Source organism: Cinclus cinclus, chromosome 1 (genome assembly GCF_963662255.1).
Source record: "Cinclus cinclus chromosome 1, bCinCin1.1, whole genome shotgun sequence".
NCBI lineage: Eukaryota > Metazoa > Chordata > Aves > Passeriformes > Cinclidae > Cinclus > Cinclus cinclus.
In genome coordinates, this window is record NC_085046.1 from 45636656 (window position 1) to 45663408 (window position 26753).

Here is a 26753-nt window from a genome sequence, read left to right on the forward strand (position 1 = left end):
TAGTTTTTAATTTATCAAGTTGATAATAATTTTACTTTGTATAATAATGTTTCTGCCATTTAGATTATGAATGGGTAAATGTAAACTTGAAAGGCAGTGTTATTTATCACATTAAATATATGTATGCACCCAGAATCCATGTTCATCCTTCAGGAGACAAATTTTTATAGGGCTTCATTTTCTTGCAAAAACTTGTAAAATTAGTTTTCAAAATCCTGTAGTGGTATTTGTGAGTGAATAGTGCCCCCTTTGAAAGCTGTTTTCTTCACTGGAAAACTGGGATGAAACAATGTATCATAAGTGTCATATTCCTTCAGAAACTCTGTTTACGTGCTATTAAACTTGGCGAGGATGTTAGTACTAATTGGAAAAAACGTGGGTTTAAGAGCCTGGGAGAGTAATATTAATTTATCTATGAGAATTAGGCATAAATATTGCTGCAAGTTTTTTGCATGCTAAGTGTTGCCTGAAGAAAGACTAGTAATAGTGTGAGCTGAAGAAATAGGATTTTTATACTTGCAAATTCTTTTCTTACACCCTTAATTATGAATGCATTGGTCATTAGCGGAAGGGAACACGCAGTATAAGTCAAGTGTTCTCCAACTTTAATAGACTTAAATTCAGAATATCTTGAAAAATCTAGTGGCTTCAATTTGTACTCACACAGCTTCCAGTCTGTGTTTGTAATGTTATCTAAGTAGCATTTACAGCAACTTCCCCCCTGCCCCCCCCCCCCCCCCCCCCAACTTGGGGAAGTTACAATCATGTAGTTTGAATTTCAAGTAGCCTGAAGAAGGCACAGCAGATACTTAAAAAAATCATGCAGGGCTGACAGAGCATGATTTGAGGTCTTTTGCTGTAACTTAAATATTGTGAGCTTGAGACCATGATGCATTGTCAGTTTTTGTAGTCCCTCATGGTGGTGCAAAGATGTGTATAAAAATATGGATTGTTTCTCACAGATGTGACACAAGTCCAGTGTTGTTTATTTCTGCAGAAGGCTATAGTCCATGATGAAGTGTGATTCTCACTTAAGATATTTTCCATGAATTTTCTGTAGGAATAAAATATTGAACTTTTTTTTTTCCTTTAGTAACCCTTAAAATAATGTTTTCAGTTATTTTTTCTTAATTTAGTTTCAATATATTGGGTATTCATAAAACCTTTTAGGATAGCTTATTAAATCTATGTAAGGAAGAGTATTCACAGAGATTATTGAAAGTACTTGAAAGGATTTTATAGACCTGGGCACTGTTCAGCACTGAGTGATGAAACTAGTGGTCATTGAACAAATTAGTTTCAGCATTTTACCCATATTTATCATAATACCCCTCACCTGTTTCCACTCTTCCCAGCTTCCATTCAAGTAGCATTTACAAAAGTGCCTAAACACTGGTAAGTATCTTTGAATTCAGGAAATCTAAACCTTAATGATAGTGCTTATGTCTCATTGAAAATCACTTTGCTAAGGACTTTTTTCTTAGATTTACCTGGAGGCTTTTACTGCCCAAAGCACTGTCACTTCTTTCCTACAGATTTCTTGGCACAGGCTCTTACATATGAAATTGACATTAAGTGACTTTAACTGTTGTAAAGCAAACTCTTAACTCATCTTTTCTAACTTCCTTGAAATTGTACAAGTTGATCAATTAAATAACTTCATGGATTTCCCTGAGAAGTGGGTTGTTTACTATCAGTGAAAAAGTATTGCTTTAATGTATAATATAAAACCGAATTCCTTATTTAAATAGAAAGACAGTAAGATTTTTCTTACATTTGCTGGCTAAATTTATTTAATATATATGTGAAGTATAGCTGTGTATCACTGAAGTGTTGTTTTCATTATTTGTAAGTGCTCAAAACTTGTATTTACCTATTTTGAAAGTTAATGTATGTGTACAGATTGAAAACTTGTATACTATGTGACTGAAACAGATTTATTGTCACTGTAGAAGTGTTTTTGAAATTCCTGTATTTTTCATACTGTCTTAAGGCAAAGAAACATTTGGTTAAAAATGTACTTCCTATCTTTTCCTTTTAGTTCTTCCTTCTGGTTAGGCTACCAGTATGGCTCTGATTAATTATTCTCCCCCTCTGGTTTTCCTCAATTGTTTTCTGTATTTCTCCTCTCTACCTTTGGCTTCACTGGTTTCCTCTTCCATCATGTGCCCTTTGATGTCCATGCACAGTCCCTTCACTATGATAACTGGAGCAAGTAACCCTGTCACTAGCCACCCAAGGGAGTAAATGAGTCTGCCAGAGAGAGGGAGCAACAAAAGGGTAGGAAGACCTTTTCCTGGTCAGGTGTCAATCTGGGGCCCCAAAAGCAGTAACTGCAGGGAAAATCCTGTGGTACCAGTCTGGATCTATCATGCTAGGAGATTTTTACAAGGTTTGATAAAGGTGTAACAGAGACTAAATCCATAAACAGTGGAATCATTGTGTACTTCTGTGTCCAATTTGTGCAGCTCTGCATGGCTGAACTGTAGTGCCAGTTTAAACATAACTTTCTTCTCTCTGTCTAATTGCAATGATAATCATGTAAGAATAAGAGCAAAGAAGGTTCTCTGACTCTTACAGCCCTTAGCATTATCATGTGCTCCTGTTAAATCCTAACTATGAGATATGATATAGTATATAATGGAACATGATACAGTGCTGTAGCTTTAATTTGATTTCTAGTTCTTTGTGTTGAAAATATTTTTTCAGAAAATTGCCAGCTGTTCATGATGGACAGTTGTACCTTAATATAAAAGTCTAGACATAAGTGAATAGTAATATATAAAACATTTTAAACTAATTGTTTGGGCTCTATTTTTGCGACAAAAATATCCCTTGTCCCATAAGGCTGATTTAGTGAAAGGGAAGGGGAGTAGCAAGCCATTAGGGACAGTTTTGGAAGAGCTTACAGCAACAAGTTTTTGTGGTTCCTTAAGAGAAGCTTAAGAACGGTTTAGTGGAGCCAGAAACTTGATTGCTTGGCTCTCTGTTGTGGATCTTTATTCTTTGTAACTTCTTTCAATGGTAACTTCCTTAGCTCTTTAAAACTTTTATTTCTATTGTTTTAGTAACTTTGGTAATTTATTTCTGCGGAAAGGAAAATAGAACTATGGTGAAGATAAGTGATGTTTCGAAGGTCATACTGTAATACCTGTGTATAAACAGAGTTCAAATATGCCTTGCAGTCTTGTCATAGCTCCTACCTACACTTTTTCAGGTGTTTCACTGTTAAAACACAGATTAGACTAATAGATTGTGGTGGGCCTAACAACACATTGCAGCCTGTTATTACAACATTTGGCTTGGTTCAGGTGGGCACACTGAAACTGGAAATCTGAATATCGGATATGGGAAGAAAGCAGGGAACAGTGTCTGAGGTGGTCTTTAATTTGAATTCACTTGGTCAACTTTCATCACCCTGCAGGACTCAAATGATATTTCTTCAAATGGTTAATTTTCAGGGATTATATAAATAATGGTAAAGTGCTGGAATTTTAATTGAATTGAAAGTATTGATAGAAAATACGTGCTCTCTTTCCCTAGGCCATTCCAAGTTCCAGTGTTGTGAAGAAGGCAAAAATAAGATGGAAGAGTAACAAGACACTTTTTTTTTCTTTTTTTTTTAGGGTTGTGAAAAGGTTTTTATTATGTTATTTAGAACAACTCCCCTCCTCAAATGATATTACAGCTGCCAAAAACCACAGGGAGAAGGAGTGCAAAGGTTAAGAAGGCTAAAGCAATAGCATTTAAAAAATGAATAATTTAAAGAGGAAAATGTCATGCATAATGAATTAAAAAGAAAATCCCTCTTGAGATTTGGGATTCATTCATTTGTGGTACTATGCAATTTAGTTGGCAGCATCGCAATTGGATCTTGCTTCAACTAAGTACAATTGGGATCAACACATTAGTACCTTGGTGTGTGTGTTTCTATTGCTGGCTCTTTGTGTTGAAATACATTAAATTTTAATATGTCCTACTTAAGTATAAGTGGTCACAAATGAGTCATAATGTTGAGGTGAGCTTTTGGTGAAAATAATTGTCAGTTGAAAACATTTCCCCTAATGATCCTGCTTGTCACTGGACTTTATTTTCTATTTTGTTTGAAACCTTTAGAGACCACAAGCAAAAGTAAACTTCTAAAGTCTGCATTAATAAGGTAAATGTTCAAAACTATGGAAGAAGTACTGCTAATGGAGAAAGTGTATGATCTCTGACATTCCATTTCAGAAGATTCAATAGTAGCAGGTAAAAAAAAGTAAAGCTAAAACCTGGATAGGTAAGAGGCTGCAGAAATGATGCCATTAAAAAAATAAAGCTGAGATTTAATAATATAGCATAATAATTTTATTTAAGATGTGGTATTAATGAATATTCAGTCTTGTATGTCTATTTAGTCTTTGGATTTCTACCTACCAGGTTTCTTGGTTCCTCTAAGTTTTTTTTGTTTCCTGTGATATTTGAAGAACAGCCTATGAGAATAGCTTACGTGAAGTGCACTGGTATTCATACATGAGCTGCAGGCGTTTGAAGACCATATTACCTCTGCAATTTCCATGACATTACTTTTCCTTTCCAATCCCTATCTGGACAAGACCACCAAAAAGTTACAGGGATTGTCTAAAGTATGACCATGGCAAATTGTCCATCCCCAAATAGTTATAAGCAGAGAGATGATGCAAATGAATGAAGCAGGGTATGTCAAGTTTAATGACTTACTCATTTTCTTCTGACTGGGATTAGCATCCTTCAGTCAGCAGAGATGCAACTGTTTACACATCAGGAGATGTTGTGGCCATTATTTTAGGTACCACAATCCATTTATTTTGTATTTGCTACTCTTCTTGGTTTTCTGGCACATTTAGATTGAGAAAACCTGATTCTCTTATGCTGCCATAAATAAGGTGCACCTTAGTTAAAATTGCTAATGTTGCATTGTTATAAATTGTCCTAAGCAAGTGTGCTGAGAATGAGAGTCGTTTGCATAATTATTTTTTTGTATATGTTATCTCTGAATTTGTCTTACAGCTTTTAAAGATCCTTTTAGTCTTCAGTTAAAAAAAAAAGTGAATGTTTGGTCTTCAGTTAAAAAATATTAAAAACCCACTTGAACAATAAAGGTGTTAATATTATGTTATTCTTAATGTTCAGGACACTTTAAAATCAAGGTGTTTGTATATGTGGGATTGATTTTATAATTTCTATTATGTAGGTAGTGTAAATAACATGTACAAGTCTATGGAACTCTGTGGTGAATTATTAGTGTAAAACTATATGTGCATCACACTAACACCATTTGCGATGTATTTGCTCTTCCACATTACCATAAAGGAGTCAAATAAATCTAAACCTAGTGAAAATTTTGTATTTTCTACATGCAGAACTGATTTTTCAATTACTTAGAATTTTTCAGAGCCTAATCCAAATCCTGATGAAATCTGTGGGAGTTTTTCCATAGACTTCAGTAAGCTTTGGCACAGGCCCCCACTTTTCAATCTTTCAAACAGATTTGCCAAAAATCTGCAGAGAGCCAGGCACTTGGAAAGTTTTTACTTGTGAAGTACAGCTGGTTTTGAGTTGCATACAGGAAAGTTCTCAGTGCTTTTTTGAAACAAAAATAAAATAGTTTAAAAGGTCTTTTAACTTTGGGTGAAAGAGTGGCTTTAACATTTGAAGCTGAAATTGCCTTGGGTCTTAGTCTAAGCATGACAAAATGTGCTAGAAGATTGTTTCTAAAACGCATATGATAACCAAGCTTTTAAACTGCAGTTTTAATATAACTTTAGCTAAAACTTTCTTGGGTTAAGAGTTTCAGAGAGCCAGGGATGTCTGTACTAATAATTTTTTTCCCCCTTTTTTGCAGTGGGAAACTACACTGCAGTTAAAGAATTATTCCCTGAGGTTAACTGCACTAATTTGAGAGAGAGCTCGAACTTCAGGGGCCATGTTACCTAGCCAGATCCAGCTGGTGATGGAGGGTGGTTTTCACTGCTTCTGGGTGGCTGGATCCCAGAACTGGAGGTAGATGTGGTTGGACATGCTGGGTTTTAGAGAGCATGAGACACAGCCAGTGCCTTGGCAAGTGTCACTCATACCCTTGCATATCAGCCCAAGATTAAAATAGTGCCATTTTAAGATAGCACCTTGGGTTGTGGATGACAGTCAGTGAGGTGTAGAATCTCTCTGTTTCACTTTTATTTTTTTGTCTTTTTGAGTAATCACCTCTAGCACAGATTGGGTACAGATCTGGCTGCTGTAATGTTCCTCAGTAGCTACATTGTGAATTGCACCCCTAGTCACGATGGATTTTTCTTAGGGAGAAACAGGGAACATCTTCCTGCATGTGAATGCCTGACATTGTTACAAAGCTGTGTATTAAACTTGCAGATTTATTTATTTATTTATTTATTTACAATTTTTTTTTTAATGCAAGCATGTTTATAACTGTTCCAGGTTTTTGTGAGCAGTCAGCTGTTAAGTCTTCTCATGAGCCTGGTATCAGTTGTTCAGCTAATGTTCGTATTGTAAGTGAGGGTCCATAAATTAATGTTTCCCTTGCTCCTGTGTTTATTCAGACTCTCCCAACCCTAAAACTTACATCTGGTATCTGAGCTGGAAAATGCCGTAAAATCAAACATACAAGGTGCTTCATTACTCTGGCAGATTTAAAAACTTTTAAAAAATAATTCTTTTTTCCTAATTCTGTTCTGGCTGAAACACAAAGACTGATGATAATGGGGCATGCAAAAGCAAAAACTTAACTTGAATCCTTAAGGTTTTCTTTTGATTCAGTTACACTTTGAGGCATAGATTTAGCTCACCCTCTGCTAATTAGAATATTGCTAAAGAACTAACGAAAAAGTAGTATGCAGTTAGCTACTTAATGCTGAAGTACTTTTTTTTAGGATTGTGAAAACCTTCAGCAAACTGGTAAAAACTGCAGGCTTGATGAGTTTCATGTGATTATGAAACTGGTAGGCTGTGCATATCTGGTGGGTGTTTGCTGTGTGTTTTAAGTGTAAATACCACAGCAGGATGCATTGCCAGGAGCTCTCTGTCTTTTGATGAAAGATGTACTTTATTAATTCTGACCCTATCAAAGCTTGACTTATTTTACTTTAACAAAAATAGTTATCTGTAAATTAGAGATATCACCAAAAGGTTATTACTTCAAAGTTGTGTAATTATTAGGGGGATGTTCCACTGTTTTAATTGAGTTTCAATTTTAATGACTTACTGTCTTCTATTTAACAATAAACAGATGTGCCACACTGTGTTTCAAAGAACATTTACTCAGCCCTTAAATTTACCACTAGAGATCAAAGAGAAGGTTCCATGTATATGGATGATGAAGGATGCCTCAATTCAAATGGATGGGTGAACAGAAATAGTGCAACTAGAGGTAATGAGTATTATGAACAATCTTTTTAATGTAAGTTATGCAGTGCTGAAGTATATTAAATTTTACAGCTGCACTGAGAAATCTTTTGTAATTATCTTAAAACTGTATCAGAGTACTGATAAGTATTTCTTCTAGCTCATTCTGGAAACCAGCTTAGAAATAAATGGATGCTTGAATTACATATAGGAATTTGTGCGGGACTTTTCAGGGTAAAATCTTGCTGAATGATCGGACTTTGCAATCTTAAAATGTATTTCAATATGTATGAATTAGTTGGGTTTATTTTCTGTAAAATGGAGCAGATTTCTTGTAACTGCAATAGTTATTAGGGGTTATTAGGTTGCTGTTCAGAGATGCTTAAATGAAGTTATGAACTGGCATTCTCATTTGAATCAGGCCATTAATAAAGCATGGAACAATACAACAGAAGTTACGCAGGAGATTAAAGTTAGTGCAATAAATTGTTAGATATCCTGGGTCTGGTTACATTTTACCAGAAAGTTGTTGAGATGGAGGAGATTCTAGGGAGTAGACTCCAACTAGATATGATGATGTAGTTGAAGATGTTAAGATGTAGCAGTGGTCATATAATGTGTTACAGACAAAATTTTCTTATGCTCCTGTGATTAGAAGTCCTTCTGAAAGTAAGACAAGTTCTTATGATGCTGTTGACAATAAGCAACTGCCATGTTTCCCTACAAAGGAACTTTTATGGCAGAATTAATACTTTGCAATAATTTCCTAGTGTGAGGAGAAAATATGAGGCGGTTGTGCTCTGTTACTTCATTTAATTAGTTATCAAGGGAAAAAAAATGCTTATTGTACAATTTTACAACAGATTTCTCAAATATTTCCAAATAAAAAATAGTAACGTCTATGTCAAAGAGAGCCTTGTTTTCAGTCTTTCTTGCAGCACATTAAAACCAGTGTTCTTCTAGCTTAGTGTGAAATTGTTTGTAGTGGATAAGCTGATTTTCTCTGGCTATTGAATTGCATATACATGACATAGATTTGGTTAATGTAGTTAGTGTCTATTGTAAACCCTGTGAAGAAATAAAGAGGTGTTGAGTTATAGTACTCACAGTTAATCTACTCTGAATTTGGGTCCACAAATTTGTTGAAATCTTTGAAGAAGATAATGATCAACTGGGGAAGAGAAGAAACAGAATCTGGAAGTACTTCCTACTCTGTTATAATTATACATTGCATTTGTTGCAAATCAAATACAAAGACTCTAATGATAAATTATCACTTATACCATGGGCTGTAACAGGGAGGGCTTTTTGTGTAATTGGTACTTAACAAATTCAACGATTTAGCTAGTACACAACCTCCACAAGTGTTAGAGAGTTCACAGGATAAAATGGACAGCTTGCTTTAAGTAGCAATTCATGTTAGAGAAAGTGCAGATGCTGCTGCAAGATATATTTCCATAATCAGTGATAGGTAACAAGAATTGTTTAACAAACCATATCCTATGTGTGCACTTAAGCCATGGGCAGATCAATAAAAAAGCATTAAGCCTGGTGCCAGCTGAAGATATTATACCTGCAGGCTGTTTGGCTACATAACAGAAAGTGGAGCTGGATTTCAGTAACTCTATTTAGGTAAATCGTTATCTAGACAATGTCTTTTCCAATTTCTCTTCTAGTTCTTGGTCATTTGGAAAGGGAAAATCTATATTTAGCCAATGAAGTTTCTTTTTTAGCATTTCTAACAAATATTTTTTTCTATATATGAACAATATGTAGTGTTTTAATGTAAATGATGTAGTGCTTCATAACAATAATATAATCACTTTATTTTAAGTTAATCCTGAGTTGCTCTGTTAAAATTAATTAGAATAATCTTTCTCAAGGATTTGAAAACCTCTAATTCATTGTCATATACTCAGAATGTTGAGGGATGTGTTGCATTCTAGATAGTGATCTGATTTGATAAATTTTCAGTGAGAAAGAAAGTACATTGGCCTGTAGGGAACTGTTTGTTGAATATGAAATCATGATCAAAACTTGAATTTTCAGAAAAGAACAGAGTTAAAAAGCATTTTAAATGTGTTCAGAGGGGATGCTAAGTCTTCATTATGAAATTTTACAGTCTCAGGACAGGCTACCATTGCTCTGCTTCACTTGGTGTTGTAGACATGATCAAATTAAAGGGGTAGAGAACACTATTTTTACCAATGAAATGTATCCTTGGCCTTTATTTGTTCTGTTTGATGTTATTAAACTTGTTTTATGGAGGGGAGCCAAGCCTAGCTTGTTTCAGTAATCTTGAGAGAATATGATTTTAAGAGAATCATAGTGCCACAGTAAGCTTGGCTATACAACGAGTTCTTTATGTGAACACAGACTTTTAGTGGAAGGATATAAAGCATGATGTTTATGTAGTGGAACGTCTTTTTGTGGTGGTTTGTGGGTTTTTTGATGGGTGTTGTTTATTCATAGACATTCTCTCCTGTCAAGTTACTGTTTTCAGTGGAGTTCAGATCTTACAGAGGTCTGGAGGAATTTTGGTGCTGTTGAAGTAAAAGTTGATATCAAGTCCAAAAAACTCCCAACCCATCAATCAAAATTATGTAATTGTTTTTTCATATTGAATACTTCTGTCTAATGACATGAAGAGGACAATATTTGATAAGTTTTTGTAGTAAATTTGACGCTGAAATACTTAGAATCACTTCAGTTATCCCACAGTTGTGGGCACTAAGAGATTGCTCATGCTGTTAATGAACTGTCAAAAGCAGTTAATTACATGTCAGAGGTGTGAAGTCACAAGCTACAGTGATGATCTTTGGGATGCCATCTTGTTAGATGGGCTTTGGTTTGCCGCTTTACTTTGCCACAAGTATTTGGAGTAGTTAGTTTCTTTCAAGTAATGTACAAGTAGAGAAAGTATAACTAGTAAGTCGGTGCAGTGGCAAGATAGTTTATAGAAAGAAGAGGTGGGCTGTAAAAACAATTAGTAAAGGAAAAGTTACATTGCTGAAATATAGGAGAAGCAGCAGGCATGGTGTTAGTTTAATCAGTAGCTTCGTAAAGTCCACAAAATAATTTAAAGTATATCAATGTTTGCAAAATCCTAGCTTTGTTTGAGAATGGCTGTAAACAATAAAAACAATTTAAAATAATTGATTTTCCAGACCAAGTATTGTTTATAAACTAGAAAATAGGATACTAGTATGTTCTTTGGTCTAGTTCTGTAAGAGGGTGTATTGAGTATTGCTTGGCTGGGTTTTGGTAGCAGGGGGCTGCAGGGATGCCTTTTCTGAGAGGCTGACAGCAGCTTTCCCCACACTCAACAAAGCCATTGCCAACTGGCTCCAGGGCAGACTCATCATTGGCCAAGACCCAGCCCATCACGGGCTATGGCAGCACCTGTGGGATAGCATATTTAAAAGGGGGGGGAAAGTCTGTTAAACTGCAGCTGGAGAGAGGAGTAAGAATGTGTGAGAAAAACAGCTCTGCAGATGCCAAGATCAGTGGAGAAGGAGGTGGCGTAGGTACTTAGGTACAGGAGCAGAGATTTCCCTGCAGCCTGTGGTGACCACCATGGTGAGGCAGGCTGTCCTCCTGAAGTTTGTGAAAGTATATGGTGGAGTAGATTATCCACCTGCAGCCCATGGAGGTGGATGTGCCCAAAGGAGACTGGGACCCCACAGAAAGTCTGGCCTGGAGCAGGCTCCTGGCAGGATCTCTAAACTGGTTTTCTCTTTTTTTTTTTTTCTTGATTGGTGTGGCTGGGCAAAGCAAGCCATAAAATCTCTCCAGCTTTGTGTTATTTGTCCAATACTTTTAGTTGTAGTTGGAATAGTATATTCCATAATTTAGTCTTTATCTTGCTTTGCATATGTTCCTTAAAGATGTGCTAGGCATTTCTAAATTGTTTTATTTAAAATAAGCATTAAAAATGTATGTTCAAATTGAAATAGAATTTGTCTAGCAAATACTGATATTGTACAAACAAAGAAAAATGTGATTTGGAGGGGAAGGGAAGTAGGGGCTCACACTTTATGTATAATTTTTGCTTTGTACTTTAGGTTTCTGGGTATCCCATCACATTTAGAAATATAATGCTTTTTAAAAATGTCTTGGTCAAGCTACATGATGATCCTAAAAAAACCTGGAGAATTAAATAAGCATAAGGCATAAAGTAGCAGACTGAGACATCACTTGCTCTGTCATTTACTTTCTTTATTATCTTAGACAGTAGCAGCATTGTCAGCTTTTAAATAAAATGAAACAGAACAGTTAGTCCTGTGCCTTCTCACATAAAAAGCCACTTTGTTTCAGACATAGCATTTTTATTGTAAAAACAGACTTTGCTTTTTGCAAAAAAAGAAAGGAGAGCTGATCATTATCTTCTAGTGAATGTAATTTATTTTATGACATTAGTCAAACTGAATCTGTTCCTCTTCTCTGAGAAGTTCAGTGCCAGGATTTTCCCCAGTTATCAGAGATTTTTGGAAGCATGTTTTTTCAGATATTCAGATACCTTGTGTTTGATCAGAAGATATTCTGCAATTGTGTAAAGTCAACTCTATTTAAGGTTTATCATGTCAAGCACATGAATCTCCTGACTACTTCTTAAAATGCTTGCAGGAGATATGTCATTACATGGTTTTATATGCAAAATTGAATGCTAGTGACTTCAGTAAAATTGTATGAATTACACAGGTATGATACTAGTGAAAGAATAAAATTCTATGCAGTTTGTGGAGTAAAATTTTCTCAATAGGAAGCTCTGTAAGCAAGGGAAAAGTTCTGTCTATAGGATAAGATATAATTTTAAACTATTATGTACAGTTTTGTGCTCACTTCCTCCAAATGAACTAAATTAATTGAATGGTATTATGATACTTAGTGGAGTCAAAGTTACCTTTTCTTGATTCCTCTTCAAGTCAATCCCAGAGATTTGTAATGCTGTAGAAGGTTGAGTTGCATAAGACAATACTTGGATTTATTTGGTCAGTGGAGTATATAGTGAATGAAGTGTTAAATGCTGGTGAAAATAAAGTAAATGTAAGTAATGGATGTTTCTTTTTTCAGTGTTGGAGCAAAGACAGGTTACTATATTTGGATTGATTCTTAGCTCCCAGTGCAATGAATAAAAGTCATAGCTGACCATTATGCTAAAACAACATTTTTAGTGACTAAACAAATAGAATGTTTTATACATGTTCTACATACTATGGACAAATCTAATATTTAGGTACAACTGAGAAAGTAGAAATTTCCAATGCACGAAAACAATGTTGTCTTTGATATGACTTACAGAGAAGCGAGAATTTTTAGCAAAGGTTGCTTTTCAATTGTGGAATGGAACTTCAGTGTTATTATAGAAGAGAATTCTCTTTTTTTTCCTTATGAATGCTTTGATTGCCTAAAGTCTTAGTGTCCAAAGGATCTATATGCAGTTTTTGTTATCAATCTATCAGATGTTGGTTTATTTCAACAACATTAAAAGAAGATGCTTTTATTCATGTTTATTTCATCGCTAGATAGATAAATGAATAGGTAAAGAATAGTAATTTATATTCTAGGAATTGGATAACTGTTCATAATTGGATAATTTCAGAACGCTAATAGATAAATCTCTATCTGTTTTGACCTCTATTCCTATATCTTCTGTTTGGAGGTGATGGAGGGGAAGGAAAAAAGAAACCCCTTGTTCAGAAACTCCATCTCTGTGTTAGAATAAGGTAACTTACTCTCATTCATAAACAGTTATTTACCTCCATGGTTTCTGTTCAGAAATGATGCGAAGCCCTTGATCTCGTGGTAGTCAGAATTTCTAGTAAAAATTAATTTGTGAAATATTCCCTCTTGTTTTAGGAGTGTCTTCTATTTTGCCAGGTACTAAGGGTTTCTGGGTTAATTGCATTACTGATAAAAATCAGTCTGTTCCATTTTTTGTGGTCTTAGCTCAGCAAGACTGGTCATCTGTTCAAGTGTCAATAAAGTATGTGATTCCTGTATGATCTTGGTAAACTTTAGCTGAAATTTTCCAGGTTTATTTAACCTGTGATGAACATGGTAACAGGAAGTGAACTCAGTCTTCCAGATGACATACCAATGTCTGTTCAATAGTGTTACTCCTTTCTTGTTCCTTACATGAAACATTTTCAGGTGGATTTCAAAGTTTTACTAGGCATCACACTGGGACTTTTTCCTTCTGTCAGCGGACTTTTTCCTTCTGTCAGCCTGTGATTATTTCTGTGGGTTTTGTATCTTCTTTCATTTCCATAATATCATAATTTCTTTCTCGCATTATATTAAAGCAACTGCAATTGCTATTAAAACAAGGTATTTGTGTTTTGTTGCTAAAATTTGACACTTTGGGTACTAAACTACTTAATTTTCCAAAGCAACTACTTCTGTATACTTCTCTTTCAGTAGTGTCCTTCCTTCTGCATGACTGGCTAAACCACAAGCTGTCACTTACCTGGCTACCTAACCCTGTCTGTCCCTCACACATCTTCTTACCTTGCCTGTCCCTTGCATGAATGCGTATCTCTTAGCCTCCTCACAGCACAGCCAACAGACTCCATCCCAAACTGCAAATTATTCTCAACTAGCTGACCCACTCTTTTATAATACCCATCCTCATTGGGCAGGCTAGGCTGTCTCCACTTCTCAGCAGTCAGTACAGCTGTAATTCATTGAGGAAAATTGCCTTCTGCACTATCCTTACAACATGTCTTCCCACACTTCACCTACATTTTTAATCCCGTTTACTACTCCACTGTTTTTTTGTTACCCACAGCATTTCTGATAATGCATCTGATGTCAGTATGTTTTGTTCTCTAGCCCAGAATCATGCATTAGCATATATCCCAAATGCATATTCTTTGATTTCTCTCAGTTTCTCATCTGGATTAGGCAGAGTTCCCTCATCAGCTGTTTCTGTCTCACTACTGTTCTATCAAGGCTGTCTCAAAAATCCAAAATCCCCAGCATAACAAGGCCTTATGCAGCAAATTGCATTGTCTTTTGTTTCTTGTTTGCAGCTAAGACAAAATCCCATTTTCACTAAACTGCATTTTATAGCTTCCTGCTGTTAAGTGTTTTGCTTAGGCCAATATACTGTAAGCTCCCTGAAGATGAATAATTATTTGTTCCCCTGAATCAGACAATGACTGCTCACTTTGACTATGCACTGTCTTTGACTAGTCTATGCAACCATAATCTTTGCACTATGGTTGTGTGATGGAACACTTCCATAACTCATGGGGTGCAACACTGCAAACCAGGTCACAGACATTTACAGTCTCTTCAACTTCTGAATGTAGGGAATGAGGACTTGCTCTTCTTTCACTAATAAGTCCAAAACCTGTATGTGCGCACATACGTACAAGTATATAGTGTCTGTATATGTGTCTTCATAATTGAGTCTTCAACTGGAAGAAAGTTTCATATATATGCTCCAGGAAATAAGTGTTTTAAATGGGAATAGGAGCAAAATATTTCTCTAAATTTTTTAGACTGATGGATACCAGATGGGTTTTTTAATCAAGACTATAAAAGTCAGTTTTAGTCTGTTTACTTCCATTTTATGCTGAAGAAAGGTTAGAGAGTACATAAAGACAATATTGTGAAAGTTTTTTTGATGGGCGTGTTCCAGAGATCCCAGCTGTTCCAAACGCAGTCTTTGAGGTGCTCTCTATTGTATTAGCAGATAGAAACCAGAACTGACATTGGAAATTCATTTAAATATGTTTTTAGAAAAAAATAATCAGGAAAATGTTTATCAAAGGAAGCATTACCCATTCAGGTTTTTGATGTAAATTATTATACAAGTCCAAAGGTCTAGTAGCCTCCTTACAAATGTATATTACCAAAATAATGCAATGCAGGCTCTACAGATTAAAAAAAAGTCTTAGGAAAAAAAGAATAAAGTTCTTTATGTATTTCATATATGCATATATCCAAATAAACTCATTTTGCACACAAATACACATATGTGTATCTGTATAACCCAAAACAAAAGCCTTGCGTATTCCTCTTGCTCCCCAAAAGGGTAGCATGAAATTGGTCTGTTACTGAATGGAGGATGTTGTCCTGAGAATAGATTGATGACTGTATGTTCTGTAACTTCTGATACTACTGTATTTAAGCACTTTGAAAGAAAACAAAGTCTAGTTCTGATAAACAGAAGCTACATGTAGTGATACACTGAATATGAGGAAGGGGATGTGAGACCCAGTCAACAAAAGCCACCAGGTGTTTTGTGAGGTAGTGTACTCTGAAGAAAATAATGATTTTTATGGTTGTGTTGTTTGTCAAGGGTTGATATTCCCCTTGAAAAATTCCTGTGTAAGGTGATTTCTTTTCTGTTATGTAAAAGCAGATGGAAATCCCCCAAGCACTACAAAATTCAGTAAAGTTGCCTCTCTGAACACAGAGCATGTTTTTAGGCCAGCGTGTGCTCATCAGGTGAATGGGTGGTTGGATGGAACAGCGCACTTTTGTAGCAGAAGTGCAACTGCAACTGTCATAGTTTGTCCTTTGTTTGCAGTGTGTAACAAGTGCCTTTGGTGGATATTGGGTGGCATTTATGAAGTTCACTGTTCCTGTATTCTCAGTCCTGAGTTAGTAAGGGTGCTACTGAATGTTGATATTGTGTTCTTGGCCAAATGTCCAATAATGTGTTGTTAATGAAACAGCTGTTGGATCTACTTCTAGCAATGTGTTTCCCAATGCCATTTGTATGACTTGCACACCACATGCACTGAACCTCATCCTGGAAGAATGGCCAAGACTATTTGACCGTTTAAACACCGCAGTTGCTCCCGTAAGGAGCTTCAACTGCCAAAGTACCATGGACTTTAAGTCAAGGTTTTATGAACTCAGTCATGTTCAAAATATTTGAATGGGCTACAAGCTTAAACAGAAGCCATGTAATTGTTATGAGTTATCTTTGCATAGCTCTCTGTGCAAGTAGTGACAAATCATTATAGGAAAAAGGCATGCAATTTATAAATGGAAGTTTTGTTAAGAAGCATTTCAGTAAAGCATGAGTAAATCAGAATAACAGTCTAGTATGTCTCTGTTCTTCCATTGAAAATATGTTTTGGTGACTTTTCTATGACCTTGGACTACATATTCTGTTGGTATAATTTTTCCCCTAAGTTGTTATTCTACTGGAATGTAATGGAGAAATATTTCCCATCATTTTGTTGATTTTGATTGTGTCAGAGGAGACAGAAAACAATGAAATTGTGTGACGGCAGGATTGTAGCCACTGTTAGACTTAAGTGATATGTTCTGAAATCTATAACTGCTTATTTAGTGACTCAACCTTCTGCAAGTGAATATCCAACCTAAACTTGGACTGTTTGCTATTGTGAATTGTGACAATGTTTGTTACCAGACACCCATTTAGGAGGAACAAACAAATTATTTTTCTCTGCCTTCCCTACCCCCTGCCTTCCTTTCTGTCTTAGTCCCCCCATCCTCTCTTTTCTCCCTCCCTATTTATCTCCCTTTTTCCCTTCCTCATAATTCTTCTCCCTCTTTCTCCTCAAACTCTCCAGTAGAAACATGTTTGCATTCCTGGAATGTGTCAGTTTAAATGATAGTCTCTAATCCAGGGCTGGTATGTGAATAAATGTTCCTTGTATCTCATACTCAAATAGATATTGTTTTCTTCTATAGATTGCTGCTTTTTAAATGGATAATAAAACAACAATAACATTACTTATCTTCACAACTTCCATGCAGTTATTTCAACAGGAAGGCTACTTTCTGATGGGCAGTTCCTAATAAAATTTTCAGGACTTGAATAAACATAGCTGTCAGAATCAGTACAAGTAATTGATAAATCTTTTTAGAGAGAATAACCTATAAAGCATTAAACTGCATTTTGGTGTACACTTTCCTAAAATTTTGGACAAGACAGAAAGCCCAAGTGAACATGGTTTTGGGTATAGCTTTTTGGAGTCTCTGTGAAATAACTTATCTCTTTAGATTGTCTCCTTTTTTATAATGGTATACATGCACATGTAAAACCTGCTATTTACAGAGCTTCCTGCTCACGTTTTGTCTATCTTGCTGCCAAAGACTGCTCAGGAAGCTGTTTTTTCTTCTTTCTGTGGACTCTTACAAGAGTTAATTTCAGAGGAAAATGGAAACTTTGTGTGTAGTTTAGGTTATGATTGAGTGGAAGAGAAAAAGGAAACTCAAATACTCTTTACCTCTAAGTGCCTTTACATTTTTTTTCTGATGTATATCACTTTTGTTTTCCTGTTTTTCAACTTTCAAAACCACATTAAAATGCCTAAAAACATGGTGATAGGAACCTGTAGGAAAACTGTCAGTATTTAATTTTTGTTCAATATGTGTTATATGTTTGTTTGCTTTGGGTGTGGGTATCTTTTTCCAACTTCAGAACCAAAAATATTATAAAAACAGATGTAATGAAAATAAGCAAGAGAAGTCTCATTTCCTTCGGTGAACAAAATTCACAATTATCCTGAGTGTAATTTTATGCGCGTTGTACCCTGTCAAGCAGTTTTGTTGACAAAAGCTTGCTTTCTTGGATTTATCACAACTGATAAAAGATCTGTGATGCCAGACAATTTAGCTACATAGAAAAGGGGAAAAGAGTGGGTTAGATGTAACAATACATTCTAGATATTATTCCTGCTATCAATTAATGGGGAAATTTATTTTATGAAGCTCTGTTTACAGACTGACATCTGGAGGACTTCTCAGCTTGGATCATTTCCTGTGTCTAGATTTATGTACTGCTATTCCTCCTCTTTTCCCCATTTTTCCTTAAATATTTCATTTTTCAGATCTGTACAATTCAGTTAATTATGAATGAATGTGAATTATTTTGTTGCTGTGACTTCCTTTGGGATTCAGTGTGCATAAAAACTGAAAATGCTTGCTAAAACAGACATTCAGTAAATACTTACTGGAATGTATTTAGAGATATAACAGTTCAGAGAGTTCTTTTAACTTAAAGTTCTGACTAGAGAAGTCAGAATATGGATCATGAGTAGAACTTCTGAAGTATGAAATGAAAAGCTTGTAGTCCTAGCAGAAAAGGTTTTTTTTTTTTCTGTCTCTTTTTATTTTTTTTCATATAGCTGTCTTTCTGAGTTGTAAAATGTTTTTGAATCACAAAATCTTGGTCTACCATGGTTTCAATACTTTATTCAGTAGTGTGTATTTGTGCCTTATCCAGTTTCTTTTTCAGTCTAATGAAAGTGTGAAATCTGCTTTGAATGTTTTCCTTCTTTCAGTATGATAATAATCTTAGTGTGGTCTCCACATCTTCCTTCCTGTGGGAAATCATAGCATGTTGTCAAGGGTATCCATTGTTATCTTGAGGATATGTATCTGTGCCAATTGGAGCAAGAAAATGGAATTTCCTGTTAGTCACATTAGAAGTGGGTACCACTTGTGTTGAGGCAGGCTATGTGTAGATGAGGGTCCAGTCATGCTACCCAGCCCTATGCGTCTGAACAAGTTAAGGGACATGATTAGAAAATTTGAGTAGCTCCTTATAGAGGGTAGTACTGATATTAGAAGAGCAAGATAAAAATGATCCTGTAAACCTCATTGTCTCAAAGGTAAAAATTTAACTATTATACTGCTTTCTTCTCTGGCCACTTATTTAAATAATTATTGTCACAAAAATTCTAGTGAAATCCTGCCCCACTGAGAACAGTGCTTTTTAGCACAGGGAATGCCTTTATGAAACAACAGTATTTTAAAAATATTTCATAGGAAATGGTTATTGGCATCCTTACAGAAGTAACTTAATTACTACTCTTAATATTGATGCTGATAGTACTACTCTGTGTGTTCTGTCTAAATTTTCTTTTTATGTAAAATGGTATGTCACTGGTAACATTTCAGTTGTCAGTAGTTTTGGTTGTCGCAGACAGCTAGCTGGCTGGTGGTAGACCGAGAGGCAGCAGTGCTGTGACCTTCCAAAAGCATCTAAAGTAAGGAGGTTGCTTGGTGGGACAGGCACACACACCCAATCATTCAAGCACACGCTCTAGATAGCTCCTGGGGCATTGCCGGTGACAAAGAAGTGGGAAGGGACTTTGTATGGAGTTCCAAGGAGGAGGTTTATTATAGCCACACTCAGGGGTCCAGGGAAAAGGCAAGAAACAGTGGAGGGCCCAGGTTTAAATATGGGAATGTAGGGGTGGAACAGAGCATCAGGCCAATGGGCTGAGGGCTCGGGGTGGTACAAAGGTGGGGCAAAGCAGGCAGGGTGCTACGGAAAAGTGGAGCCAATGGGTAAGCAAGGAAGAGAGGACATTCTAGGGAGCATACATGTAAGAGGAGAAGGGATGGAGAGGCCAATGGCCAACCAGGGTGGTAGAACTAGAGTACATTTTTTTATATAGCAAGGCATCTTGGGAGAGGCTCTGTTCAGTTGCCCTGACCAAGGGAGATTTTCCCAGCTTAGGTTCTGTCTCTCCAAGGGCCCATAATGGACCCTTGTTCTGTAGGCCCACTGGCCTCCACACTCAGTAAAATAAGTTTATAGAAGATGTTAATTTTGGTTTTAATTGCAATAACTTCTGATGGAATCATGATAAGTAAATCTCAATCTCTCACACTAAAATCAAAGTCATGACATCCTGCTTCCTTTTAACAAGTAGTGTGTTACAGCTAAGGGCGAATAGACCTTTTCCAACTCTTATTCATTTACTGTCAGCATTGAAAATTAATGAAATATTTAGTCACCAAAGACTATAAATCTCAAGGTTATGTAAGTCAATGAATTTTGGGTTTTAGAATGAATGTTAGAGAAGTTCTCTCAATTTCCATGTAGAAATTTGATCAATACTGATTGACTTGGTGTGTTTTTGGTCATGCTGTTACAAGATGTTATATTATTAAAATGCATGATGCCATTCTTAATTGTTCAATAAACCTTAATTTGTATCCTGTATTTACAGGCTAGTGTTTAAGAGTGTAGATTTTTATATGAATAACAAGAATGCAAATATGCTAAACTGACTTTTAAAGCACTGATTTCCTTTTCCTCAAATCTTGTAGTTTACATTTTATTCACAATTTTCAAATGGCAATAGAAGTATTGGTTTACATATGCTTATTTTCATTTAGGCTGTTGGTACATTTATATTTAATGCAATGTCAGACAATGATCCCATTGTTATGGGATTTTTAGCATGAAGAGGTTTTACTAATTTCAAATTTTCTCTTCCATTTTCATAGCAGGCATCCTAAATGTTTGATGCTGTCATGGATCACAAGTCTGCACCCTGATACATTTACTCCTAACCTTCCTTTCTTGCTGGCAAAATTTGTTTACTGTAAATCAAACACAAATCCTGTGATGTACTTTCTCTCAGGGTTTGTTTGGATAAAGCAACTTGTGTCTTCACTCTTCCTTAGGAGCAAAAGAGGCTGTATTAGTTCTTCATCTGGTAGGACTGAGTGTTTTCACAGGTCTTGCTGGAGGTGCTGTGCTTCACCCTGGCTAGTCAGGGCAGTATGTTTCTGTATGACATGGTGCACTGGTTTGCCAGTGCTTCTGGAACTGCTAGGGAAAATGCAAGTCTCCTTCTTAGGAATGCAACCTTATTTTTAATTGTTTTACTTATTTAGTTTAGTAAAGGGAGGATAGCTTGTGTTGCTGCACATTTGATGCACTTTTTATGGGGCCTGGAGTAGAACATGTTTTTTCAAAACAGAAAACTCTTACAGACTTTTTACCTTCAGGTGTGCACCATTGGGAGTTGATGTGCCGCTTATAAGCATGTGCTTTCAGAGTATAATAAATGAGTACATGGATTTGTTTACTTGATAGTGGTTCCTGGGAGGTCTGTGAGAAAAAGATGCAGCTCAGCTGCGTACGGTATTGTTGGCAATGTGCTTACTATGATGCCATCTTTTTGCTGTGGAATAAAGACATATCCTCCAGTATCCTGACCACAGCTGTTCTGAAATAAATTTACGTCAACCTATTCTACTGCAAGCCACTACAGATACTGCTACTACTACTGCTAGATTATACCTCTCTTCATATTTTAAACATAAGCATTTAAACATATTTGAAGAAAAAGCTCTAAGTAATTGTGTTGTCTAATGAATGGCTCATAAAGCCTTGTTGAAACATACGAAGATGATATTATACCATATATCCTATAGTCAGTTGAGTGTAGGGCATGTTATTGGACAGTGTCCCTGTGTTTCCATATCTCTAATAAAAATACTGTATTTAACAGCCCATCAAAAAAAATCAGCATGTCATTCTCTGTGGCAAGCTAACAATCTTCATAAGACTTGTTGGTTTTGTAAAGTTATTTCATTCACACTTAATTACTTTATTACAAAAATAGCTCCCAGTAATCTGATCTTTAACACAAATCACATTATTTTCCATGTTTTATGTGGAAACAGTTTTGCATGTTCTGTGGTCTAAATGAATTCAAACTTTTTTTCAAGATGATATAAGTAGTGGAGAGAATTAATTAAAGTATAATCAGCCTTCTAAACAGTGGTAATAGTTTTCTTTAGCAAATGCTTCCTTGACGTGAAAGTCAAGACTGTTTTAGTTTTATATCTTCCTGTTAGATAACTTATCTCCTCTTTTCCTCAATTATGCACCAGTGAATTTGTTTATTTGCATAAACATATTAAGTGTCTTCCATTTTCAACTAGGTGGCTGCTCTACAGTCCCAGAGTCTGATTTAGAGGAACGGGCTGTTATACCGGGCTCCACAGCAGTGTTTGCCAGTCACGGGCAGACCACAAAGCAGAAATCCAAGCCTGGTAAGAAAAGAAAGATTATGTCACTTAGAGGTGTACAACTAATCCTTTCAGAATGCTTGTGGGCATATGAAATAAATGGCATATATTTCAGCCTTTGTTGGCATAATTTCTAGTTTGTCTTGCTACAACAGTGCAATGTGTAGGAGGATTCTGAGCTTATCCAGCTGCTTCTGTCAAGAATGGCTCCACTGTAAAGATCAGTCTTGGAATTGAATTCACAGTTGAAAGTTTTTGTGCTACATAATACTTGAGTGAGATTCTCACAGGTTATATTCACGATCCACAGATGCAAAATGAAACTGAGGGTGTTTTGGTGTAATAATTTTTCTGTGGTGTGGTGGTTGCACTTTGTGCCAGCTGATTAAAATATGGTCATTACTTACCTTTTGTGGGGAGGCTTCCTAGAATTTCAGGAAAATATTATTGGATTTAGTAAAATGAAATTATACTGGCTATAAAATATGCTGCATACAGCAATGACACATTTTCTGGAAAGACTTAATGCTGCCGGGAACTGTGATATACTGTTAATGTATTTTAAAAGCAGCACTGTAAAGTACTGCCTTGCAGTTTAATAAAGTGCCTGGTATATTCTCAGGGTTTGACTATAGGAATTTCACATTTTGCTTACTTAGTTGTACCTTCACACTTCTTTTCCCCTCTTCTTGTCTGATTTTATCCTATAATATTTATTATAAAGTGTATTTGAGTGTTGCTTGTAATCAGAAGTGTTTATTATGGATGGGTGATGAAGTTAAGAAAAGCAGCTTGGAGGTTGCAACCAACAACCAAGTCAAAAGTAGAAAGTCCTTATACATCTGCAAAGCTCAGTCAATTGTGTGTTTAGAAATCATTCAGCTGCTTGTTTGCCCAGCTCACTGTAGCACAGACAGGCAGGGAGTTGGAATAGATAGTTAATTTCAGTAGCAGAATTTACATTAGCAAATTTTTAGTAGTGGGCAGGAAAGAGGTCTATCTAATGCAGCAATGTATAATAATGTCACAGTGTAACTTAAAAATTAGTACTTGCTTACGAAAACAACATGAGAGATCCCCTGAAGGCCTAAAGCTCTGACTTTTCTACAGTGTTAATTACTTGTGGTCTTCATCAAACTTCAGGTCATTAGAAAAAAAAAAAAGCCTGTCAAAGTTGACATAAATATAGTTTAACCTTTGCTGTCTGGATATATTAAGTAACCTCCTGGTAATGGAAAAGTATATAATCTCTCTGATGTAGGACACAACCATGATAAAATTTCAACTTCAGGCGACTAGACTAATAAAACACAAACATATGGCATGTTATTTCTCTTTGTCTGATGCTCCAGTCTTCTGATAAAGCACATATTTGTTCTTCAGTAGATAGTGTTCTCCTATATTTAAATAGCCTTATTACTGAAAAGACTAGCATGAGTGAAAAAGTGTAGAAATGTATTCATGAGATCCAGAAACAATAGCATGGGGACCTGCATATATTAGTGTAAGTCTTAGCCCATGATACAAGTTGAGACTTAAGTCATATAGCCTGGCTTTGTTGCTTTGTAACTATTAAAGGCAGAATGAAAACTGTGAAGGCTTTTAAAAAGTCTTTAGGTTTACAGCCATGTGTTATACGAGTGAGTTTAATTCATTCATGGTAAGAGTTGACTGCCATCTGCCAGTTAGTGCTGCAATATAGAGAACACCTAGAATCTCTACCACTGAGCTTTCTGGAGGTTGTAATTGCTAGGAGTGTAAGAGCCAAGGGAGCTACTTAAACCTGAAGGTAACAGTAGGTGTGAAATCACAACCTTTCAATGCTTTTCTGTACATAATATTTTTGGACTGGGTTCTTGCTCAGGCACCACAGACTGCTGCGAGACCACGGTGATTACAGAGAGCTCTCAAATAATTTTTTCTGTCTCTTAAGTATCTTTTAGTTTGCATGTAATTTAACTATGTGTAGTAAATAAAGGAGAAAAATGGACAAAGTAGAGTAAAAGTAATTTTTCTTGATATATTCTCCTTCAATTCCTTATGGCATCCAAGATAGATTCTTTTTATAAATTTTGAGTTGGTTGTTTGATGACCCTAGTTGGGTCACTTACAACTCAGGATGTTCTGTGATTCTATGATAATGTGTTGTATGAGCTATGCAAAGAACTGAGGGAAGACAGGGACTGAGATCCAGAGTATTGTTCTGTGAGAAAGTGTGCTGGTGGGCATCATCCTGTCACAAACTTGCAAATTATCTCATGACAAGTATTGTACAGAGATTTTTCAGGCAGCTGCTAAGCATGTGAGTAAGACTTTTGGCTTTACTAGGAATAGTTACTTGGGAGAGCAGAAAATAACATCTAGTTGTCATGTACAAGTCTGTGCAAGGACAGAATGAATGGTTTAAGCCCCGTCACAAAGTCTCTTTGGAAGGGGAGTTACTGGTTTTATGATGTTTTCTTTTAATTGCTGAAATACTTCTCACTGGGTTGTTTTTCTTATTTATTTTTTTCTAATCCAAGTACATTGTGATTTGATAATAGAGAATGGGATCACATTCGTTATATTTGGAAACTGATGGTATTATTGCAGTTGTAGGAGTAGTCTTTTAGATGGCTTTTACTTTGAGTAGATAGAGACAAAATACTCCATTGAACATTCTGTCCCAGTGAATGGAAAAGAATCTTACCACCTCAAGATGTGGAGTCTGTGTGCATTGCATTGGGAGGAATAATGTTAGCATGATAAATCCCTGCTAATTTTGTTCTTGCTGTTTTGATTAGAAGGACAACAGAGCAGTGTATATTGCATATAGACTCTGAATGTGGACTGCACAAGCCTAGTGGAGAATTTGAATGTAATTTGAAATTCACATCTTTACTTTTTCCATGGGCTCACAGCTATAATACCAATGCTGACCTCTACTGCCATCACAAATATGAACATAGTGATAGTATACTCTATGTAGGTACTGTGGAGTTCCTCTCTCTTTTGGTGTACTCTTCCCGCTGTCTTCTGTTTTCTTCTTTACAAGTTGAGTTTCTAACTGGAGTTGCATTTGCTTGAGTGGTTTGATTTCTATGGAGAAGTTTTCTTGTGTTCTAGGAGGTAACAACAGAGATTTTCAGAACTCCACTTCTCAAGCTCTCACTTGTGCTAGAATATTTCTGATGTAATTAATTGAAAATATGGTTTGTCACCGAGATATAAGTAAGTTCTTGTACCTGTAGGCTTTTTAGAGAGATCTTTAAGGAGTGTGGGAAACAACCTTAAGACAACAATTAAACTGTGATGGTGGGGAGCTTTAGGATGTAATAACATGTGCATTTATCAGGATGTAGCCCTTGAAGTAAGCATTCTGAATTCCTTGTATGCTCTGTGCTGCATGCTGCTTAATATAAAAGGGAATTTCCTAAGACCATTTTTCGAACCAATATTCCTACTGAGTATTTTAGAGCTGTATGCTGGCAAATCATGATGAACTTCACTAAACTGATGGAAAAGCAGATGAGAAGTTAGTATAAATAAAATAATGTTTGGGTTGAAAAATGTATCTTGGTTGGTTTGTTTGGGTTTTTTTTTTTTTTTTTGTGTGTGTGTGTGTGAGAAATCATTGTGCTGATTACTTTATAGTTTGCTTACTAGTTCAGGATTTTACAGCACTGGCAGTCAGATTTGTCAAGCGTCATGATATGCAGGTATCGAAATGTTCACATTATGTGGAAATTTAACATAGTAAAACTTGATTTTTCCTGGCAGAGTTTTTCACCGAAGATCCCACAAACCTGTCCTATAAATGATTGGTCTAAACAAGAAAAAAGTCTTTAAGGAAAATATTTACCTGACTTTTTGCATAGTAATTCATAATAATAATCTCTTCCTGAGAGAGCAGTATGGCTCAGTATTTACATTTATTATTTAAACACAAATATTTCCGAGAAGCTGTTCATGAGACAAAAGACATAGCATTTGGATTTGCTACTGTTCTTCTACTGTTTTAATTAAATTCTTTCTGTTGCTGTCATGCAAATATTTAAATGACTTAAAGATTAAATTTTGAAGTTCTTATCTTCTCTGATTATATTTTGGAAAGTAAATAAACTTCTATGGTTTAATACACAAAGCATCTAAAACCAAATACTGTCTCAGCATTTATAGTTATGATTGGAATATTTTTTTAAGTCTTTAGTTTACTCTGGCTTATTATTTTTTATTAAATAATCAGGTATACATAGATGACTGTGAGGTTGAGCTATAAAATCCAGTCAAACAGGACATTCTAAGTTGGATTTTCAAAACACTGTCCAAATTTGCACCCAGATGTTGCACAGCTGCGTATCTTTAGTGTATTTTATTTATTTTGTTACTTATTATCCAGCACTGAATGACAATGTTCATGCAGATGTTGTAGGTGCCATTTAAGAGTATTTTTTCAGCTTCACCTTTGTAATCAAAGACTGATGTTTTTAATAGCCTAGACAATTTTAGGAACTTTCCCATGGTTCCAGCCCACAAAGTTGTTTAGTTGCAATAACTTTTTAATAAACAAAATTGAAACTATTTTCCCTTAAAGGATCTAGGGACACATTTAAATTTACCTGTGT

General features: G+C 35.7%; 1 protein-coding gene across 1 annotated transcript in view; it reads left to right on the forward strand.

Moving 5' to 3' along the window:
- The window catches only part of BBS9 (Bardet-Biedl syndrome 9), a 194357-nt gene extending 168408 nt beyond the window's left edge, over positions 1-25949 (forward strand). The window contains exons 22-23 of the mRNA XM_062505631.1: positions 22063-22173; positions 25909-25949. Of these exons, the coding sequence (XP_062361615.1) occupies positions 22063-22173; positions 25909-25949 (152 nt within the window). The remainder of the gene's footprint in view (positions 1-22062; positions 22174-25908) is intronic.
- The last annotated feature ends 804 nt before the right edge of the window (positions 25950-26753 follow it).